General features: G+C 41.9%; 2 protein-coding genes across 6 annotated transcripts in view; one reads left to right on the forward strand and one right to left on the reverse strand.

Annotated features, from left to right (window-relative positions):
* LOC128685396 (lipoma-preferred partner homolog) overlaps positions 1 to 18,626 on the reverse strand; it is a 67,010-nt gene extending 48,384 nt beyond the window's left edge. For 2 of the 4 annotated variants that reach the window (XM_070082261.1, XM_070082257.1), the window contains exons 1-2: positions 15,168 to 15,642; positions 10,414 to 10,652 (exon numbers count right to left, since the gene is read on the reverse strand). In XM_070082261.1, coding sequence (XP_069938362.1) covers positions 10,414 to 10,652; positions 15,168 to 15,270 — 342 coding nt within the window. In that variant the 5' untranslated portion in view covers positions 15,271 to 15,642. Of the gene's footprint in view, positions 1 to 10,413; positions 10,653 to 15,167; positions 15,643 to 18,187 lie in introns of those variants that run through there. The other 2 variants (XM_070082259.1, XM_070082260.1) reach the window with 2 other exon arrangements.
* The window catches only part of ATPCL (ATP-citrate synthase), a 391,624-nt gene that overhangs the window by 258,176 nt on the left and 113,008 nt on the right, over positions 1 to 20,440 (forward strand). The window lies entirely within an intron of this gene.

Consider the following 20,440-nt stretch of genomic DNA (forward strand, 5'->3'; position numbering starts at 1 on the left):
AATAATAGTGCCAAGGTGTTACAGTTCACAATATAGTATTATTAAAAAAATACATTAATGTACTGTACCACAAGCAGTTTCATTTTCTGTGGTTAAATCTTCGATATCAGCATGAAAAGGAGACCGTGCCTTCTGAAAAAATACTGTGGGTTTAGTAACAAAATATATCGGAACTATGCGTGAGAAAGCAGGTACATGTTGCAATATTTGTGCACTGATCTGGACAAACTCAACAAGGAAAATGCTCTGCCGGCACTGTCGGGCCGAGGATCAGGTGACAGAGGACGGCGGGTCGGCGAGTGGCCGGGCCTGCAACACTATGCCTCTTGGTGCACTTGCCCCAAGCACGAGTCCAGAAACTTCAAGACCCTCCCCTCCCCCTCAATTCCCTAGCGTGTTCCTCTATCTGTGCCGGGGAGGAACGTCGCTTACCGATAATTTTAACATGGCTTTAGTAAATAAGCTAAAAAATAGTTGGCGCTGCGGCCCGAACTCAACAATGTGCACATATCAATGACCTTTTTACATAACCAGGTAAAAACATGTTAGAAAACTCCAGTCCTGCTGGAATGTTATATCCTATGTAAGAAAACGCCCGGGTTCTTTAAGAAACTCCATTACTGCTGGAAATATTAAAGTGCTGGGCAAAAGATATCTATATACCTATTTATTAAAATAACGCGACAAAAATACACAATACAGATACATTAGGGATAAGCTACCGGGAAGTAAGGAAGTACTTTCAATTTTCGTGGTGACATGCACTTAAAAGTGGTGGGAGGCACGCATCGTGAGCAGTTTAGAGTAGATACGATCAAGCCCTGAAAACTAGATTCGATAATGCTGATCTACCACTATCTTCTCTTCCTTTCTCCATGACCCATTCCTACACCAATCAAGCTACTCAATTTCACTCGTCCCTTACCCTCCATTCACTTCATGCTTCATATTCCCTCCCAGCTCAAGCTGCTAAAGCAGTTACTGAACTCATTGTGGAATACTTTAATATATCCTCCGACTGACTGACATCTTTACCTGATGTACGAAACCTAATCGTCGTGAGACTACAACGGAAACTGCTTTTGTTCCAACTACGTAACCATCTTAGAGAAACAGCACATTTGTTCTCTTTAATAATAAAAAATCCCTTAGTCTCTTTGTTAACCCAACTCTTCCGTCTCCACTTCTTGCACTGAATTCCCTTCCCTTTCCTATCCATTAACCTCCCCCCCCTCCTCCTGCCCTACGAACATCCCATTCCCACTACTACCCTCATTTTCTCCCCTACTCAGTCCCCATTCTTCCACCAACTGTATTTCATCAATTTTCCTTCCTCTTCCCATTACTATCTATCAATCATAACTCGCCAGTCCTTACCCAGCAAGTCCTCATAACCACAGACAGCATAGCACTGTTGTAAAAACAGTCAAACGGGTGGCTGTTGACTGAGCCTTGAACAGTTGAAATATGACATTCATAGGCTGTGCGCAGCGGGTAAGCAGATTTGGGACCAGTTTTCCGTTCGTGAAGCATTCTTTTTTAATCGTTTATTTTTTTTCGTTCTAAGCTAACTTAGCTCAACTTAGAAATGGGTTGCAAACCCTATGCGAGTGTGACAGTTATCAGGAGGATGGATACCACGCCTTAACTCACTCTTCACCTACGAAACTCAGCCCTCGTTTTAGTGCAACACTCTACTATTTCCTATGACCATCTCTCATCACCTGTTCCCTTGTCTCACCTTACAGATACCCACCGAAAAATTAAGACACCTACACAAAACTAGAAGTTGCAACATTATATAATAGAAGTTGCAACATTATATAATAAAGGTATTTGTACGGTATGCGGATGTACAGTCATGAACAAAAGCAAAGAATTAATAAGACTAACTGAAAAACTTGGTATAACTACCTCGGACAGAACTACCAAATTACGAGAGGGTTGGGAACCTGAAGAGCTGTGCTTTCTGTGCTTTGAGGATTTATCCGAGAGTCGCATTTAACTGATTTCAAGGACTACTACTTCCCCGGCCCCTGACTCGAAGCCTGGTCTCCCCTGAGACCAGACTGCCCTGCTGATGGCCTGGTCAACCAGGCTGTTAGTGCTAGTGGCCAGCAGGCGCATATAGTCATCACAACCCAGCTGATCAGGCACTTAGCTGTCCAGCTTCTCAAAGACTTCTATCTTTATTCCGGTAATATTTCCGATATCCGCTAGTAATATGTAGTCTCCGACTGAGGGTTGGGCCTGGGATCGAGCGCAGGACTGGGCGAGGCGAGGGAACATAGGCAGTCAAAACAATGGAACGGATGAGGGTTTGAACCCATGGCGAGTGAGTCTTTTTAAAATTCTCGCCATGGATTCAAACCCCCCACCCGTTCCGTGGTTTGCTTGCAATCGTGATATTACGATTTCGCGAGTTATCAGGCAGTCATGTGTTAAGTAACAGCCTGCCTGATCGGGCCCTGATCCACCGTGAGGCCTGGTCATGGACCGGGCTGCGGGGGGCGTTGACTCCCGGAACACCTTCCAGGTAGACAAATGTTGAGTTCTCTAATTGTGCCTATGGCCCTCTGCTTTTCGCTAGGTTTATGCCTCATTTTTTCCACATTTTCGCACCAATAAGATATAGTAGTGTGCAGGTTAGCGACCAGGCACTAAGTATCTTCTCTGTCCTCCTTTCCAGAGAACAATCGTGCTTCAAGGCGTTCCCAGTAATTTGTGTTTTACTTATTCTAAGCAAACAGAATATGACCCCTACATTTTTCAGCTCCTCTATTTGTCCTGCCTTGAAAGGAGATATCTGCACAACACAATCGTGAGAACCTAAGTAATATGAAAAGTAACAAATGATATTGCTTCTCTTGTTCTGACTGATTTGTAAGTCTCCTGTGGTCGCTTCTGAGGGTCACTGCCTCTGCGACCCGGTCCCAAACCTGGCTCCTGGCCTGATCGAACAGGCCGCCGCCCAACGAATGCACCACAACTCGGTTGATCAGGGACTGATTTGAGGAACTTAGCGAGCTCCCTCTTGAAGACAGCTAGGGGCTTATTGGTAATTATCCTTATGCACGATACGAGGATGCTGGGCCGTGGTTCCTTTACACTTATCAAGTTCTGTCTCCATGCACTTATCCCGCCCCTGCTTTTCATTGGAGAAATCTTGACCCATCTGCCATGTCTCGTGCTTTCACGTGGAGCGATTTCAACGTGCAGTCTTGGGACCAATCCCTCCAGAATCTTCCGGGTATAGTACAGTTCGGAGGACTTTATTCAGGCGCTCAGTAATTTAGCTGTTTGTGGTTATACGAGCTGTGAAGGTTTTCTCTACATTCTCTAGTCCTGCAATTTAGTCTGCCTTGAAAAGATACCGTTAGAAAGGAGCAATATTTCAGTTGAGAAAGGATGAGTGGCCTGATGAGTACCATAATTAGCATAACAAATTTTCCTTTGAGAGTTCTAGTTATCCAACCAATCATTTACTTCAAGGAACTTTCAAAGCGAGAGATGCCAAGCCAAGGATAAGCTTCAGTAAACTCGTCCTCTCTGGAGGACGAGCGAGTGGAATTTTCCTGGCCTTCGTTGCATTTACCTTATTGTGTTTTCCAAATAACAGATCCTCTGAACTGACCGAGTTGAAAGACTACATATTTGTCAAACACTAACCTGGGAACCCAAAGCATTAGTAGCAGTGATCTGTAACTACCCTTTTTCTCCCCTCCCCTTTGAAAAAAAAAAAAAACGACGTGAGGAGGAGCTGCAGGGAAGCTACATTCTCGAGAAAGCAGCACTGAAAGCAAGAATAGAAATAGAACAGACTCACAGGTAAGAACCCACTAGGGACGACGGGGGAAGTGGGGACAGACGAAGAATAGCAAAAAATTATAAACCAGCATGTAAACGACAATAGGAAGCAGGAGACACCAGCATGACTGGGTTAGGTCTTCAATTCTTATATTAAGCGAAACTGACACAAAGCCATTACGGAATTCCATTATGGGCCAGTGTATGCTAGAGTTCAAGAGGCCTGGAATGCAGGTCAACTGAAGGTTGAGAGGCGGGGGCAAGGAGCCGAGACTACCCCGCAAATACAACTCTGCTAGTACAATACCCTGACTGCCTGAACTTGGCAGAGTATGCACCTCAGTGTTCGTCTCAATGACAGTCTGAGGTTGCTTTGCTCACACTCTCCGACAACCCCCCTTCCTCTGGTCGCACTAATCATTATGCAATACCAGGTATTCAGAACATCACCTACAACACTTACAGGACCACAAATTATTTCAATGATTGCACTATGCAGCCTCTCACTATATTATCCAGAATATTACTGTAGCACGATCATTACGTGCCAGGTAGAGGTTTGCTGATGGGGGCAAGCGGAGTGAGAACGAGGTGACGGGCCCTCCGGTAGAGAAGCTCCCCACACCCCGGCCTCCGCCAAGCACCCACACCCTACCTGCGCCCACAAACACCACTCGCATGTCACCATCACCCACCTGGTCTACATACAGACGCCACGTGTACGCGGATTCCAAGTGGAGTGCAGCAGCACGCGCCACACACAAACTAACTACAGGTGGCTAACCCACCACATGGGTTGCTACAGCATCCGCCCACCACTCCTACCCACAGTCTTCATTGGCTCCACACTGTGAGGTAACTTATGACGCATGCCAGCCCGCTCTCTGATTGGCTGACCCGAGAGTGAAAGTGATGACGGTGGGTGACGCGGCGGATACCCCACGGGACTTGCCCGATTAGGATGACAGCTTGGCGCATGGATCCACTGTAGTGTTGCCACCAATCTTAAGGAATGCCACTAATTTGCTTTACCCAGCAAACGGCGAATGAGTGTGATGCAGAGAACGGGTGCTGTGGCCACCCATACATGACCACAATATCCAGCTTCAAAGTGTGAAATCTAACAAGATATGTGGCGAGTTAAGTAACTAGTTTCACGGTTGAACTGGTCTAAACTTAGCCCTTGGTAGCCCAGCGGCCTCCACTGGAGGGAGCGAGATGTGCCAAGATGACCTTTTATGGCAGCAGCAACCAGAACACAGGCAGCAACACCAGGAGAGGGAGAGGTGGGAGGCCCACTTGGTGTAGTGGTAGCCAGTGAGACTCCGCCTGTCCACTGCCCTGGGCTTTCCTGCAAGTACCGCCTACCCCACCCTCCATTCACTTCTTCCGACAATACCATTCAATGCCAAATGCTCCATTACTACACATCTTGTCTTTACCACACGCCCCATGATCACTACACCATATCACCAACTACCTTCACCAATCATTTTTCATATACCCAGTGTTCCACACAGGCACCTAAAGGTACCTAATGAAGCTACAGAAAGTGAATGATTTCTTGCAATTAACATTCGTGTACCTATTGTAAGCCGATCCTCTCTATTTAATGCTCATATACATAACTTAGCTTTATTCCTATTGCACCTCCTTTTATTGTAACTGATTTATTTTTTAAGGTTATAATCATGACTGATTTCCACTTATTAATTAAAGCCTAAGTGTAGAGATATTACAACGACTCCAATGGAAATAATTGTAGTCACCTAAATTTGTGTAACTATACTTAAGTGTATCTGTATCTAAATAAACTTGCTTACACATGTGCACATAAATTGCTTAAGTAATTTTGTAGCTTGTGTGGCGTGAGCAACACCCGGTGTCGACCATCCCCCTAGTTCACATACCAGCCCGTCCTCTTAATCACAGACATCATGGCACTGTTGTAAAAACAGTCAAATGTGACTGTTGGCGGCGCCACGAACAGTTGAAATATGACATTGCAGTCGGGGGCAGTGAGTGCATGTTTTCTGTTTGTGCGGCACTTTTTATTAATTATTATAACCTAACTTAGAAATGTCCTGCAAACTGTATGTGAAGAAGTGACAGTTCCTAGGAGTATGGGATGCACATACCTTACCAAGACGAGGAAACCTTGAAGCAGCCCATAACATGGCTCCCCAAGGTACACCTGTGTAAAGGTACACCTGTGTACAGGTACTCAGGTGTACCTGTAAATCTCCAAACACCCACAAAATTAAATATCTTAGAAAGATGTTCATTACGTAGGCAGTTTTAGTTCGGAGGTTATATTGCAGAGATGATATGGGTGACATATGGGGGGGGGGAGGTCACAAACCTCCAGCTGCCATCCCTCTTATAAATATACTTTCATAACATTTACATTTGTCTACGTCTGAACGATTAAGCAGATACCAAATTAAAGATCCATAACCTTAATAAACGACAAATTAACGTGTAATTAACCATTAATTAAAAATTACACAAACGAGAGGCTATCGCCTGGCAGTAAACGAGCTACTAACATTACCTAAATCCTTCGAAACCACATGCTCTTTGTGCACAATGCAAGCACAGGCTGTCCAATTGCAGACCTCTATACAGACTAGCACGTCGCTGGGGAAGCAGTGGTTCATTCGCCCGTGACCAATCACTGGCCATTAATTCTTCCAATGCATGAATACCAATTTACACGAATGTACCCTAGAGCTCAACGCAAACTTAAGAACAGAGACGGCGCCAGAATTTCTATACAGGATGGGGGCTAGACGTTTTTGTGTTATTATTAAAATTACCATTTCTATTTGAGGGCCGAAGGAATTTTCAGGGAGTGCTAAAGCTCCCAAGCCACTCCCCTCCTCCCAAGGAGTCGGGAGAAAATTGCCACCTCCCCTATACCTCCTCCCAAGGTACAGAGAGGGCTTATCTTTAACATGACAGACCGAAGTTCATAATGAATGCTACCTAATCAAACGTCTCGTGACCAGTAGATGGAGGAGAGCCTCCATCAGTCCTTGAGCTGAATGATCTTCACGAATTTGCCACATTTGAAAAAAAATCATGTTTGTAATAGTTTTAAATCCTGTAATACGGTCTTTCAAATCTAGGCCTTGAGACTGGGGGCTCGGAAGCAATGATTCCCGAATTCAAACATAAGGGTAGTGCGGAAGTGGAAGGAACTTGGGAAAAATAAACAATGGAAATGAACACCATGAATTTAAATATAAAGAATAAAAAAAGGTACAATACCGTGACTGGAACAATATCTAAATAGCCCGTACATAGGAGAATGAAACTTATGACCACATTTCGGCCCCACATGGATCATTAACTAGTCACACACAAGCGCAAAGGGAAGGGAACCAGTATAATTTTATATGTACGAGGAGAGGGGAAAGTAGAATGAGCTGCAATAGTAGTAATACCTGCTGCGTGATTCGTTAATGGTCCAAATCGGACCGAAACTACGTCATAAGTTTCATTCTCCGATGTAAGGTTATCTGTGTATTAAATGTAAGCAACCCTTGAGATGAACTAAACTGGTCGACCCCTTACCCCAACATAATAACACGCTCGCATACATCTAGCAGTTACCTGTAAAGTCAATAAATTTTCAATAAAGTTAAAGTAAAAGCAATTCATGTTACCCAAAATCCCAATCTAGTCTAGGAAAGAACAGACTCCAAAAAGAGCAGTATTATGTAAAAGTCTCTACGGATGTAAACGTTATGAGTAACATCTACATCAGACGTCGTGTTTAGGACAAGTTTCGCTCTGTTGCAAAGACGTGTTGGTAATGTAACAATAATAATAGTTCGGAGCCCGACCCTCACTTGTACACCCAAGGCACCCGTGTTTTATGCTCTCCGCCAATGATATAATGTTGGTCCACAAAGTGTCGGCTAAAATCAGTGACATCTAAGGTGGCTCAAATGTTTTTGTCAGGCGATACGCATTAGCAGTTGACCGACTAGTTTAATGTGACGGTGCGCAGGTGTCTTGAGCAGGAGCCACGGTTCACCCTATCTCCCTGTCTGGGCTACACACTAAGCCTGGACACCTGCCTCCCAACAAAATTCAGCTCCTAACACTTGTACGATACCCGCCTGACTAAACACTTATGCCACTTAATGCTCGGGCATGGGTGGATAGGTAGGTACTTTTCAATCTGAAGAACTCTGATAGTGCAATTCCATGTTATTGCAATAAAAAAATAGCACACAAGATAAAAATTAACCCAAAACTACTAGCGAATAAAATAAACAACGTATACTACCACATGAAATTAAAATAACCAGCGTAAGTTAAAAAGTTATTAAATTATTAAACCTCCAAAAAAGTTCCCAGAGAGCCTGGTAAATATACAAAACAGGCTTAATTATGTCATGGAAACAATTAAAAATGTGTTCCAGTCAGTTCCGCCACAAGCAACATGGGATAGTGTAAGAGTACCTGGAAGGTACTTGGGGTCTTAGGCTAAACCACTCACTCACCACAACGTAAAGGTGACCCATCGTCGGGAAAATCAGAGCAAGATACCTACAAATATGCATGGCAGGTACTTCTGTTAGTCTGCTGCATTTCCCCCACCCCACTTCCCAATAAGTAGGTACAAGTTCAGGTAAGTAACCCATCTTGTGTGATGGAATGCGACAGGGAAACTCGACTCTAGCCTTTCTTCCTATGTAATTAAAAAAAATATGCTGGGTTGCAGCACACTGTTGATGTACCCAATTTTAATGAGAAACAAGTGAGCAGGTGTCTACCTGGAGGGTGTTCAGGTGGTCAACGCCCCCGCGGCCCGGTTCATGACCAGGGTGCTGCTGCCGATTAAAAAAGGAAATTTGTGAATTTTAGCAAAGTATCTGCTATCCCTTATCCCTTTAGGCTGCAGACGGCTGGCACCAACAGCCTGATTGATCAAGTCAATAACTAGGACACTGTCTGGGATCGGGCCACGGTGACTTACAGAAACTACTACAGATAGCCCTCACCGATAATACTCATACGGAGGCCCTTCATCCCACTGTGGGACTGGGGTTACCTGGAGGTTATTCCGGAGATCAACGCCCCCGCGGCCCGGTCCATGACCAGGCCTCCCGATGGATCAGGGCCTGATCAACTAGGCTGTTACTGCTGGCCGCACGCAGTCCAACGTACGAGCCACAGCCCGGCTGATCCGGCACTGACTTTAGGTATCTGTCCAGCTCTCTCTTGAAGGCAGCCAGGGGCTTATTGGCAATTCCCCTAATGCTTGATGGGAGGCTGTTGAACAGTTTTGGGCCCCGGACACTTATGGTGTTTTCCCTTAGTGTACCAATGGCGCCCCTACTTTTTATTGGGGGCATTTTGCATCGCCTGCCCAGTCTTTTACTTTCGTAGGGAGTGATTTCTGTGTGCAGATTTGGGACCATTCCTTCCAAGATTTTCCAAGTGTAGATTATGATATATCTCTCCCTCCTGCGTTCCAACGAGTACAAGTCAAGTGCTTCCAAGTGTTCCCAGTAGTTAAGGTGCTTGACAGAACTTATACGTGCAGTAAAGGATCTCTGTACACTCTCTAGATCTGCGATTTCACCTGCTTTGAATGGAGATGTTAATGTACAGCAGTATTACAGTCTAGAGAGAACAAGTGATATGAAAAGGATCATCATTGGCTTGGCATCTCTCGTTTTGAAAGGGGTGGTGTGGGCAAGACACTTCACCTTGCGAAATGCAGCCTGGTAGAAAAACAGATTTCTGGCGTGTTTCCTCTGCTAGAGGAGGTACACTGCCCAAGAATGCTCACTGGAAAAAAAATGTGCTGCATGCCAGACTTGACGGGAGCACTAGAGATACAGCGAGCGCTTGGTACATGACAACGCAAGCACCAGAAAGGTCATGCAAATATCCCTGAAGAATAGCTGTGACAGGCAAGCTCATGGTGACCACAGCAAACACGCCGCCAAGGACAACTCCATGTGCACGACATAAACGATTACATCTGCTGTCGCCATCATTAACATCCACCTGGCAACCCCACAACTACATCTACATCCCAAGTTCCCCCCCCCCCCGACCACACACTGCAGTAACTGCAGCCAGGAGCCTGACTTGAGTTGGCTCTTTATGACACAAATAGGTGAGCAATGCATATGCGCACTACACTACTGGGCACACTGGTGAGGCCTTCTTTTACTTTACAAAATAAAAAAAAGGTTTATTAGTTAAAGAAGCGGCGGTAGTGCAAACAAGATGCCACACTGGGGAATTTCGAGGAGGGACTAAATGTGAAGACAAACCTGGGCAACAGCCCATCCTCTAACGTACAGCAAGCATGGGGATACCAACACTCGTGTCTAAGAGTGTATGATAATGTCCCGCGCTGCCAGACGTAAGCCGCCTGTTGTGTTATCTAGTTATCAGTTAATTTTACGTAGATATAGGTTACTTTGCGTTAACTTAAAATATAAAATTTGAATAGAGGCTTAAGTTGGGGGACACATCTAGTTACAGGCTGGATGCAATGAGGCCCGTACTATTTGGAGAACAGGTTGGTGGCAGATATGACACCAGGAAGCAACAACAGTTGAGTCAACTTACAGTATGTGATCCTGGGGCGTAGGTGCCGTACTGGGTGCCATGCTGCTGTTGCTGCTGAGTCTGTGTGTGGGGTGCGGCGCCGTTGTGGTGTGCAGGGGCGTGCGAGGAGGGGGTGGCACGCCGGAGTTCAGAGTAGGAGGAAGACACTGGCGAAGGCGGTGACGGGGGCGGCGGGGCCTCGTCTGGGGGTGGCAGAGGGAAGTCTTCGTCGGGCCCGAAGGTGGCGTACTGCGCCAGTCCTGCCAACACAGCACACGTCACTAACCCACAACCAAGTCCTTAATTAATAATATGGCACAAAAGAAACCGCTTTAAGATACTAATCTTTCTCGAGTTGCTACACCAACCTGCCACACATACATGTATAGATAACTTGGACGACTCCTAGTAACTGTAGAGCCTCATCTATAGGTCGAAATATACAATACTCGTTGCTTTATGTGCGTTCATTTGTTCCCCTGACCAATGTTCATTACACTTCTTCGTTTGCAATTACTTTCACACTTAAAGGATTACTATCAATCACCAATTATGCGTTTAACTCCTATGTATTAATTTATTAATTAGGCATTCTGTGTAACCTGCAATTTTAAAACTTTAAAACACAACAGTGACCTGAAAAAAATCAGAAATCAATCTTTGATTGTAACATAGGTGTATGGGGAAAATGGGGGTTCGCTCTGTGTAAAAGGCCTACGTATCGATATTAGCAAAGTTAACTTTAGGATGAAGCCCCCACACGAGTATAATATTCAAACAAATTCACTCACGTATATGTCGTAACAAGTCTTTATGCAATTCACCCTTTTACTTTATACCCTTTAATAAATATTATAATGTTCTTATTTACCTAAACTTGCACCTTTATCACTTTTTTTTTTTGCATATAGAAAAATTATACAATGTCAGTGGCCTACCTATTCGTGCCCAAAATGACAAACCCAAGTTACGAGTATCTATCAGTGTGTTTTCTCTTAGTGACGAATAGTTTCACGTGACAAGTGAATGTAGCATAGGAAGCCCAGTTGAATGTTACCAGAATCGAGCCTAAGCACATGATACGGTGCAGATATGTTGAAACTTTACAGCCTGGAAAGAATCGAAAAATTTGACATTTTCTTGGAAAATTCAAATTATGCAGTAACCAGTATTAAATTTATAGTTGTGGGAGAAAGACAGCATGTTACTCTTGCTTGATTTATAATCAGAAGGAATTTGTCTTTACAATTTACTCTTCACTGTAACCACACATACTACCAATTATTTACCCCATTCAGCCACCATTCTAACCAGATTAAGTTCAGTCTCGTATTTTCTTTTAAGTGGATTCAGACTATGCAATCAAAAACAGTTAAATTAGGAAAACTACATTACTGCATACGTAATTCTAAAGATTTTGCTATCCAGAATGGTTTGTAGAAAATATTTAAGCAAAAGCCAATATTAGTTACTGGAGGAAAAATAAAAATTAAAATAACAGCGGAATCTGCCACTTAATTGTTAATTCCTTACCATATAATATGTGCAAGAACATTAAAATTTTAATGCCTACTTGCAACCAAATTGTACCTCATTACCCTAAGAAAACAAGTAATTATTTTATAAATTGTCTCCAAACCCACCTTTAATGTACAGGAAATTCCGTAGAAAGACTACTAATACTAGTGCATTCAATCACAAGACAAACTGGTAGAAATTTAAGTAAATGAACACAAAAGGTTTTATATCCATGTTACAGAAAACAAATTTTATGTATTAGCACAAAATTTCTAATTCGCTACGACAGCTTCAAGGCCCAATTGCAACATCTCTCAAGGCCAATGGAAACCCGATATAATTACCCTTTCCCTGAAGTCACTGGGTGTTGTGGCTTCAGTGACCTTCCTTTGTATAAAAGTTTCATCCCTTGTTCACTTTTTAGTCCGCTGAAGACAGTCTCAGAAGTAGGCCGAAATATACAGTACATTCTTCTCCATGTGGGTTCCTGTGCGTTATAGTACAGTATGTCTATGAATACAAATTACTTATGTAATGTATGATTGCGAGAAGTCTGCGCCTAAGACAATATAGGGATCCGACGAAAATGGGATCTATTTTAGATATCGCAAATTATTGTACATCTGTATTTTGATACATTTTTATTGCAATACTTTTGTATGATGCTACCTAAATAGAAAATACACCCAAAATTGGCTTAAATCACATTTAAAAAATTACTTCCAATTAACTTAAAAAGCTGATAATTTGATACCATGCGAGGTGTTAGGAGAGGAAATCCTGGGCGCGTATTAATAGTATGGCTGGAGAAATAAGTGAGCAAGCAAACGAGCTTAGAATACCAAGGTGCTGACGCGGATTCTGCATTCACTCTGCTAATAGCTTTATTATACAGCAAGCAAACTGCATAGTGACAAGTCAGGAATGAAGAGTCCACACTGGTTTGCATGAAGGCCGCAAGAGGTAGCAGAGCAGGCAACATTAAACACGTGTTACTGGGGCGTGGCACCCAGCACTGCCTGCCTGCCACATACACTTTACAATAGTTTCATCCCAATACATACCCCGCGTGTTCTCTGGGACAAAAAGTTAGCCCATGCTTCTATAACTGAATAAGTCAACTACTTCACTTTAAATGCAGCTTGGGACACCACCTCTCACTGACAGTGTTGTTAATTTGGATGTTTGTCTTGTGGACCCCAGTAGAGAAGTCAGCAAGTGATGAGGAGCCAGCCGCGCGGGAGATACGTTAAGGTGCGACTGGCACGTGTGTCTGATACCCCCCAATCCTTACTGGTATGAGGATATACGTGCAAAAACACTCAGGCCATTTCCACTGAGGAAACTTTTCGGTCTGAAGAAGTATTACTGCTACTAAAATTTTAGTCACTAAAAATGCCTCAAGTGTTTGCTTGTACATCTTATCCTCAACGTGATGGTATTTTATGCTACATGGTTTCCACCTACTGGCATCCTTGTACCCACCCACTTTCTTATACCTTGCCAATGCCAGCTCTCCTCCAACTATTCATACAGTTCAGAGTACAAATATGAATACACAAAGATGAATATACATATTTAAATACACAAATATGAATATAAATATCTGAATACACAAATATGAATATAAATATCTGAATACACAAATATGAATATACAAATTTCTTTGTTTCGCTTCGCGAAAACAGGGAAATTTGTCAAAAAATAAAGAATATAAAATTTAGTAAAATAAACTAAATTAATGACAGCAGGTAAGGCACAGTTGAAAAAGAATGCTAACACATTACTGACAAAAAAATATGAGCAATAAGATCACAAAGTTTTCAAATTTAAAAAAATTGGCAGAGAAATGCGTGCAGAGGGCGGCTAGTGAAAGAAGGCAGCATTCACATTTGAGCAAACCAATACCTTAATTTTCGTTGTATAACGTAGAGGGTAGGCAAGTGGGAAAACACCTGAAATATTAATACCCTCTACGTACCACATCAAAGTGCACGCACGCATGCGCACACCACGCACGAACGAGCAACGTAGTGCAGACCAAAATTTCAATATACAGCTGTGGCATGGTGTCTACACATTAAAACTAGATAAAACAAAACTAAGCGAGTGTACAAAGCATTAAACTAGTATTTTACGTCAGCGTTACATACTTTGACAACAATCTTATGAAAAGCTAATAAGAACAAAGTGCAGTGTAAAAAGAATAAAAATAAAAACTAAATTAAACTCATTTAAAATCAAATTCAGTACAGCTTAATATAAACTGGTAAAAGTCTTGTTGCGATTAAACACCTTCACAGGACAAATATATTTGGCGAAATAAATCAACGTATTTTTAGTTGTAAGTCCCGAGTGTACGTGCAACATTATTAATTGCTTTAGTATTTTCGTTCATTCTAAGTCAATTAATGCTCTACAATTTAATATGGAGCCCAAGCGTGTAAGAATGGTCAATCTTCAACAATATAAGGTAGCCAGAGTTGTACATAAGTCCATACCTTTAACTTTACACAATTATTATTAGTATTATAATTATAATCAAAAAGAAGCGCTAAGCCACAAGGGCTATACAGCGTAACTTTACACAAAAATACCTTACATGCACTATTTATTGATGTCCTACTCTCCTGAAATGCAAGTAAAATATCGACATAATATTCGCTTTTGCGAAAGCTTTCGACACTATCAGAATGGAATTGTTGCTCTTATTAAGACCTAGTACCACGCCGAAGAGCTTGCAAAAATGTGTTCAACATTTGTCAATTCTATGTCAAAGCGTATAGCAATGCTTATAAAAGGTTAATCGTATCTCTTATTATATAAATTGTCTATCATATCATGCCGTATATTTTTCAAATATTTCATCACTGTCCTAATTAATATGCACGCTACTGGAGTATACATGTCACTATTTACTGTAGTATCTGTGCCTATATATGAAACTGTGGCTACTTTTAACTCACTTTTCTCATATACCGAGAATTCTCAGTGAATACACACACATATACATACATACATATATCCACACACACACTTAAGTCAATTTGTGTACCACATCTGTATCACTATGCATCATCTACGCCATGATCTTTTATCTGGATTTTCCTGAGAACCGATTGAGTTTTACGAGTTCCTTCGTAACTCGTTTCGTAAATGTGCCAACTATGTGTAATCTTCCCATGTTATCCAGATCATGCGCACCTCGATATATAAAAAGTAAATATTAGTTTCCCAGAGACACACAGACACACAACTACCTAGGTTTCCCACGTTGTGGATCAGTTTCTTTTTCTCGAGCCATCTTTGTAGATGTGCTTCTGGGTTGATACTTCGACCACATGGCTTGTAGACTATCATTCTGCTTCACCTGAGCTCTTATTTCACGTCTGCTACACGTAACGGTAAATTGTGTTCTTTATTACACTACTACAACAGTCACTTTCATTAAAAGGAGCGCACACCCGCCATGAAGGTAGTATGGACGACTGCCTCAGAACTAGCTCAGTTAACCATTACGAGTTCGGCATAGGTGGCTGCTTTAATAATTATTTTGGCAACGAAAGCACCGGTTATCGGCATCATTACACTGGTATTGCGGACAGGCGCATTACTTCTATGGAGGCCTCCCCCTCCAACACCTCACTAGACGTGAGAAATCCCGGTGGTCATGAGCAGCAGCACTAGAACCACCCTGAGCGGGAGCAGTACAGCAGACCACTGATGCTGGACTGACCAGCAATTGGTGGCACCACAGTGGACGTAGTGGCATGTACACTACGCAGGATTTGGCAGAGTTCAGAATCTCTGCCTGTACGTGCCGTGGCATGAGCGGCTGGCCCCGAGTCTCCCAAAAAGCCCACTTAACTCCTGCCCAGCCCAACCACTACTACTCGATAGATCTACCACCAAATATTTATCTCACACTGAAAAACGGACAGATGTACAAAAGCGAGAGCATAACGGAACGGGAATGTGGAGCGGGAATTGAAAACTATTCTACTGCATGCGTCAAAGCTCTACTGGCTGGGAAAAGTGTTGCGATTAGCGGACGAAGGATAAAGCCTCCATTTTTTGTGTTCTGTGACCCACAATTCATAAATAACCATGCCTTCCACACCTAATCTTCCTCTAGTTCTATTATGAGTGAAATAAAACAAGGAAGCGCAGACTGCATATACAGTACCTGCAAACAGTCTAAGTTGAGACTGCTGCTGTAAGGAACCTACCACATTCAGATGCATACCTTCCCTTCTTACACCATAAGCATCGATCCCACCAGGTCAATAGTATCTCAGTAATAAAATTTTAACACGTACTGCCCTCCTCAAGTCATTCCTCTGAGCCTACAAATAAACTCCTGATGTGCTGGATTAGTGAAAGGTGGAAAGGATTAGAAAAGTGCGAGAAAAAAGCCGAGGAGCTGAAATAATGGATTAGCAAAACGCTAAGAACATTACATATATTGGCACTTACGCTAACTCCCTCTGGTACTCCATCTGATAAAGAGGCAAGACACTGCCTACGTTTGAGACTTCAGTTTCTCCAGTTCAAAACAAAAAGTATTACAATTCTTAGTTTGAGAAGCTTATAATATTTACAAGTACCGTGAACATTGTCTGGTAACTCTGTTGGTAGTACTATGTGAATTAACCACAAATGTCACACCTGGAGCTGGTGAACAAATGCGAAAGAGGTGACACGAACGGAATCCCCGAGAGATGTTGCCACAATCTAAAAGTACTTCACAGCTGCATCTCCTGCCCGCAGGCATTATGTTCCACCCAGCCTTTGATTTCTTCTTTACCCATATTGCCCTCCCAGTGAGTACTGTCTTCTGTAATCAATATAAAGATTACATCCAAGACGAATAAGCTTGGGAAATGTTCCCAATGCCAACAGGTTTAAAATAGCTTCAATACTGAACCAGTATTTGGAGACCTGTCTGAAAAATCATTAGACCCACAAGTGCATCCAACACTTATTTCAGGACAACCAAGAATGTGAAGGTAGAAATGAACTAGTCACGACTAATCAAGACTAGCCCGAGTTCTGTATAAGGGGAAGATAAGGGCACAAAAATTTGGCCTTTTTACTCATGCCACTAAACAGTTTCTGGCAATGACAGACAACAGAGTTAAGATAAATACACTGGTATGCATCAGCATGCACTAGACCGAACTACAGGTCGTACGAAGCTGAAGCTCTTGCAGTCATGTTTAATGATGCTTACACTCAGAATTTGAATGACAAAAATATAAGTAAAGACGACAGACTGGTTAAACGACAAAACCATCACATACCATTAAGAAGTTTCGAATCACAATACAAAATTTCGTAACTGGATAAAGGTGATTTCATTTACCTGAATTAGTAAAGAATGTAATCAGCCTTCCCCTCCCCTCCCCCCAAGAAAACAAATATATATAACTGTGGAAAGGACGGGGGGGGGGGGGGGGGGTAACAAACCCAATTAAAAGGACTGCCTAAAGAACAGAACATACACAAGTGGTATGACAGAATATTTATCCTAATAGTCAAGTGGCTCAGGTAATTAGTCTAACTCAAGCCTTCATCGGTGGAAGGTGTAACAGGTGTTTCATCCTTTCCTAACTACCGCTGGGAAGGGTCAAACTTTAGTCATTCTTTTACCTACATCTCTTATTAATGTTCTTCCCAGAAAGTGCATAAATACTTTATGAAACATTTTTCGAAATTAATAGCATGTTGAATTTTCTTGCTTTTGTGAATCCACCAAACACCAACTATAAATCACGAGTAATGCCTTAAAAAGATAAATGAATACACAAGTTAGCTATATACAGAGGATTTTTTTTGTGAACAAGTATAAAAATTTTTTTACAATACTCGGCTGTATTTACGAAATCTAGGGCCAGAACTACCCAACTTTCACTTCCCACATCTGAGTTCTTTCAACTTCTTACTCAACTATAACGTCTAGAGAATACTGACTTAATTTGTTTTAATTACTCTGAATACATTCATTATACCACGAGGTTAAGATTAGCATTCAAGCTTCAATGTTGTAATACTCGTAAAAGTCCTATTAATTTTATTAAAAAACACTGTAGTTCCATGAATTAGTTATATACACAATGACATGCAGATCAAGACATTGATACCGACAGTGGAGAGTGTATAAACAAGACTAGTAGTACAAGGTGGTAGTTATTATTCTTAGCACTTTCAATATAACAATAAGACCAATCAGCAAGTACTTATACCAAGATGAGCACTTCTCCTGACACTAACTGACCTGCCTTTTGCTCCACCTTCTGTTTGTCCATCGCAGCTTTCTTCCTCTTCCAGCGCTCCAGGGTAATGAAGCGCTCCTGCTGCCAGTCTATTGTACTACTCATATTTGCTTGCAGAAACTGAGTCCTTTCCAGCTGTAGATATGCTGCTGTCACAGATCTTGGCTTCCCTGTCCTCAAAGCACTTACTGCTACTGCTGCTCCTGCTGTTACTATAGCAGGTACATATGGCCCTTAATACACGAATACTACAGTCTCTTGTTTCAGTTTATATACACTTACAAATACAACTGTCGAACGTCCTTGTGGATATACTTTCAGCTTAATCTTTTGTTCTGAATATATACAGTTCTGGTAATAACGTTCACTGATGGTTTTTCTACGCTACCATCTATACACCACATATTTGTCACTTACATTATCTGGTAGAGAGAGAGACGTACTATCAAGAATTACACAGAGGACACTAACAGTTACTTACACTCCTCATTAATCAGTGGGACATATTAGCAAGAGAAGCAAGCTTTCATCATCTCTTGTACTGAATGACCAATACGGAATTAGCTTTTCACGAAATACAATCCAATTAGTAAAATGTAGAGGCGCTCAAGGCATCACACAATTACAATGTCCCAATGTATCAGTCTGTTCACAACCAGCAAATGCTCACACAGGGTTAACAGGCTGTCATACCTGCTCCATGAATATACACACCAAATATCTTCAACAAAACGAGACTGGATCTTGTGTTAGCACCGCCATCGTTATCCTATTAGTTTAATTTGCTTATTGGTAAATTAAACTAACGTTAACATCTGGGCTAATTAACGTAAAGTTACTAAATCTAACCAGAAGTAAATTTAAGACTAGGTGTGATCACTAATATAGAGGAAATTAAGTGGATTAGAAAACAAATGACTGGTAAGCACGTCACATCACACCACCTGCTCCGCGTCACTCAGATGACAAGCACCACCAGTAGTGCCCGCCTGCTTCCAACTGTCAGTCACCAATTTAGTTATATAACACCTCTTGCCATAACCTAATCCCAGTACACTCCAATTATATGACGCAGCTCCGTAACCATATCTCCATTCATTAACTGACAAGGAAAATTAAAAAGCAAAAGACGGTAACCTTTACTCCCAACCAAGTTTCCCTCCAGCATTTATAAGGAACACCAGAGTTATACGTACCAAGCTCTTCATTAAGAGTGTAGAATTGTTACACATATTATAGTCATGTATAACGTCCAGCATTATGATACATCTCTTAACACCAAGCGCCCCCCCCCCCACTCCCGTGTAAATTACAGTGTAAGTAATTCAAAAGCATCTAATACAGGGACACGTCCTCTACCCGGGCACCCCCACGCTGTAGAATAAGGGATGGGGGGAGGGAAAAGTGGAGAGGAAAATGTCACAGCAAGGTGGGGGAGAGATGGGAAAGAAGTAGGAAGGCGCAGGGGCATCTGGGTGGTAACTGGGTAGTGGTGAGCTGGGACGCACGAAGGGCAGCAAGTCCTGACTAACAAGTAAACAGTTTACTCTGACAGGCGACTACCAACCTCCCAGATAAACATTTCGGACATCCACCATCATCGCTTCACTGATGAAGTCTGCCATCAGCTTCAAGAGGGAGCTGCCCTAATTACCTGTCACGCTGATAAACTTGGAACACGTTAACACAACGTGAAGGAACCTATTATATACTAGACTGGCCCTGAATAGATAACCGAGCTCCACTAATATTCAATAAACAGGAGTGCTGGCAACCCAGTGATGGTCAATAACGTTAAGAAAATAAAAGGCTGAAAAAATGCATGTTCCAAGTGATAGTACTTGTAATATTTACATAGCATTTCAACCGTGTGGGTTACTCTGCACTCGTAAATAACTATATATATATATATATATATATATATATATATATATATATATATATATATATATATATATATAAAACAATAATAATAAATAAGATCACAGTAAACAGCTGATTTCAGAATATGCAAAACCACCACCGTGAAAGAATAGAGAAATACCAAGCGCTTTCGTGACTACTCACATTATCAAAGAACATTGTTCCTTGATAATGAGGATGAGGGTCCCCATTCCAGCTATAGAGGTGGTACTTCCCTATAAATACATATATATACATATATATATATATATATATATATATACAAATATATATATATATATATATACATACAAATATATACATATATATATATTATATATATATATATATAT

The sequence above is a fragment of the Cherax quadricarinatus genome, chromosome 7 (assembly GCF_038502225.1).
Source record: "Cherax quadricarinatus isolate ZL_2023a chromosome 7, ASM3850222v1, whole genome shotgun sequence".
Lineage (NCBI taxonomy): Eukaryota > Metazoa > Arthropoda > Malacostraca > Decapoda > Parastacidae > Cherax > Cherax quadricarinatus.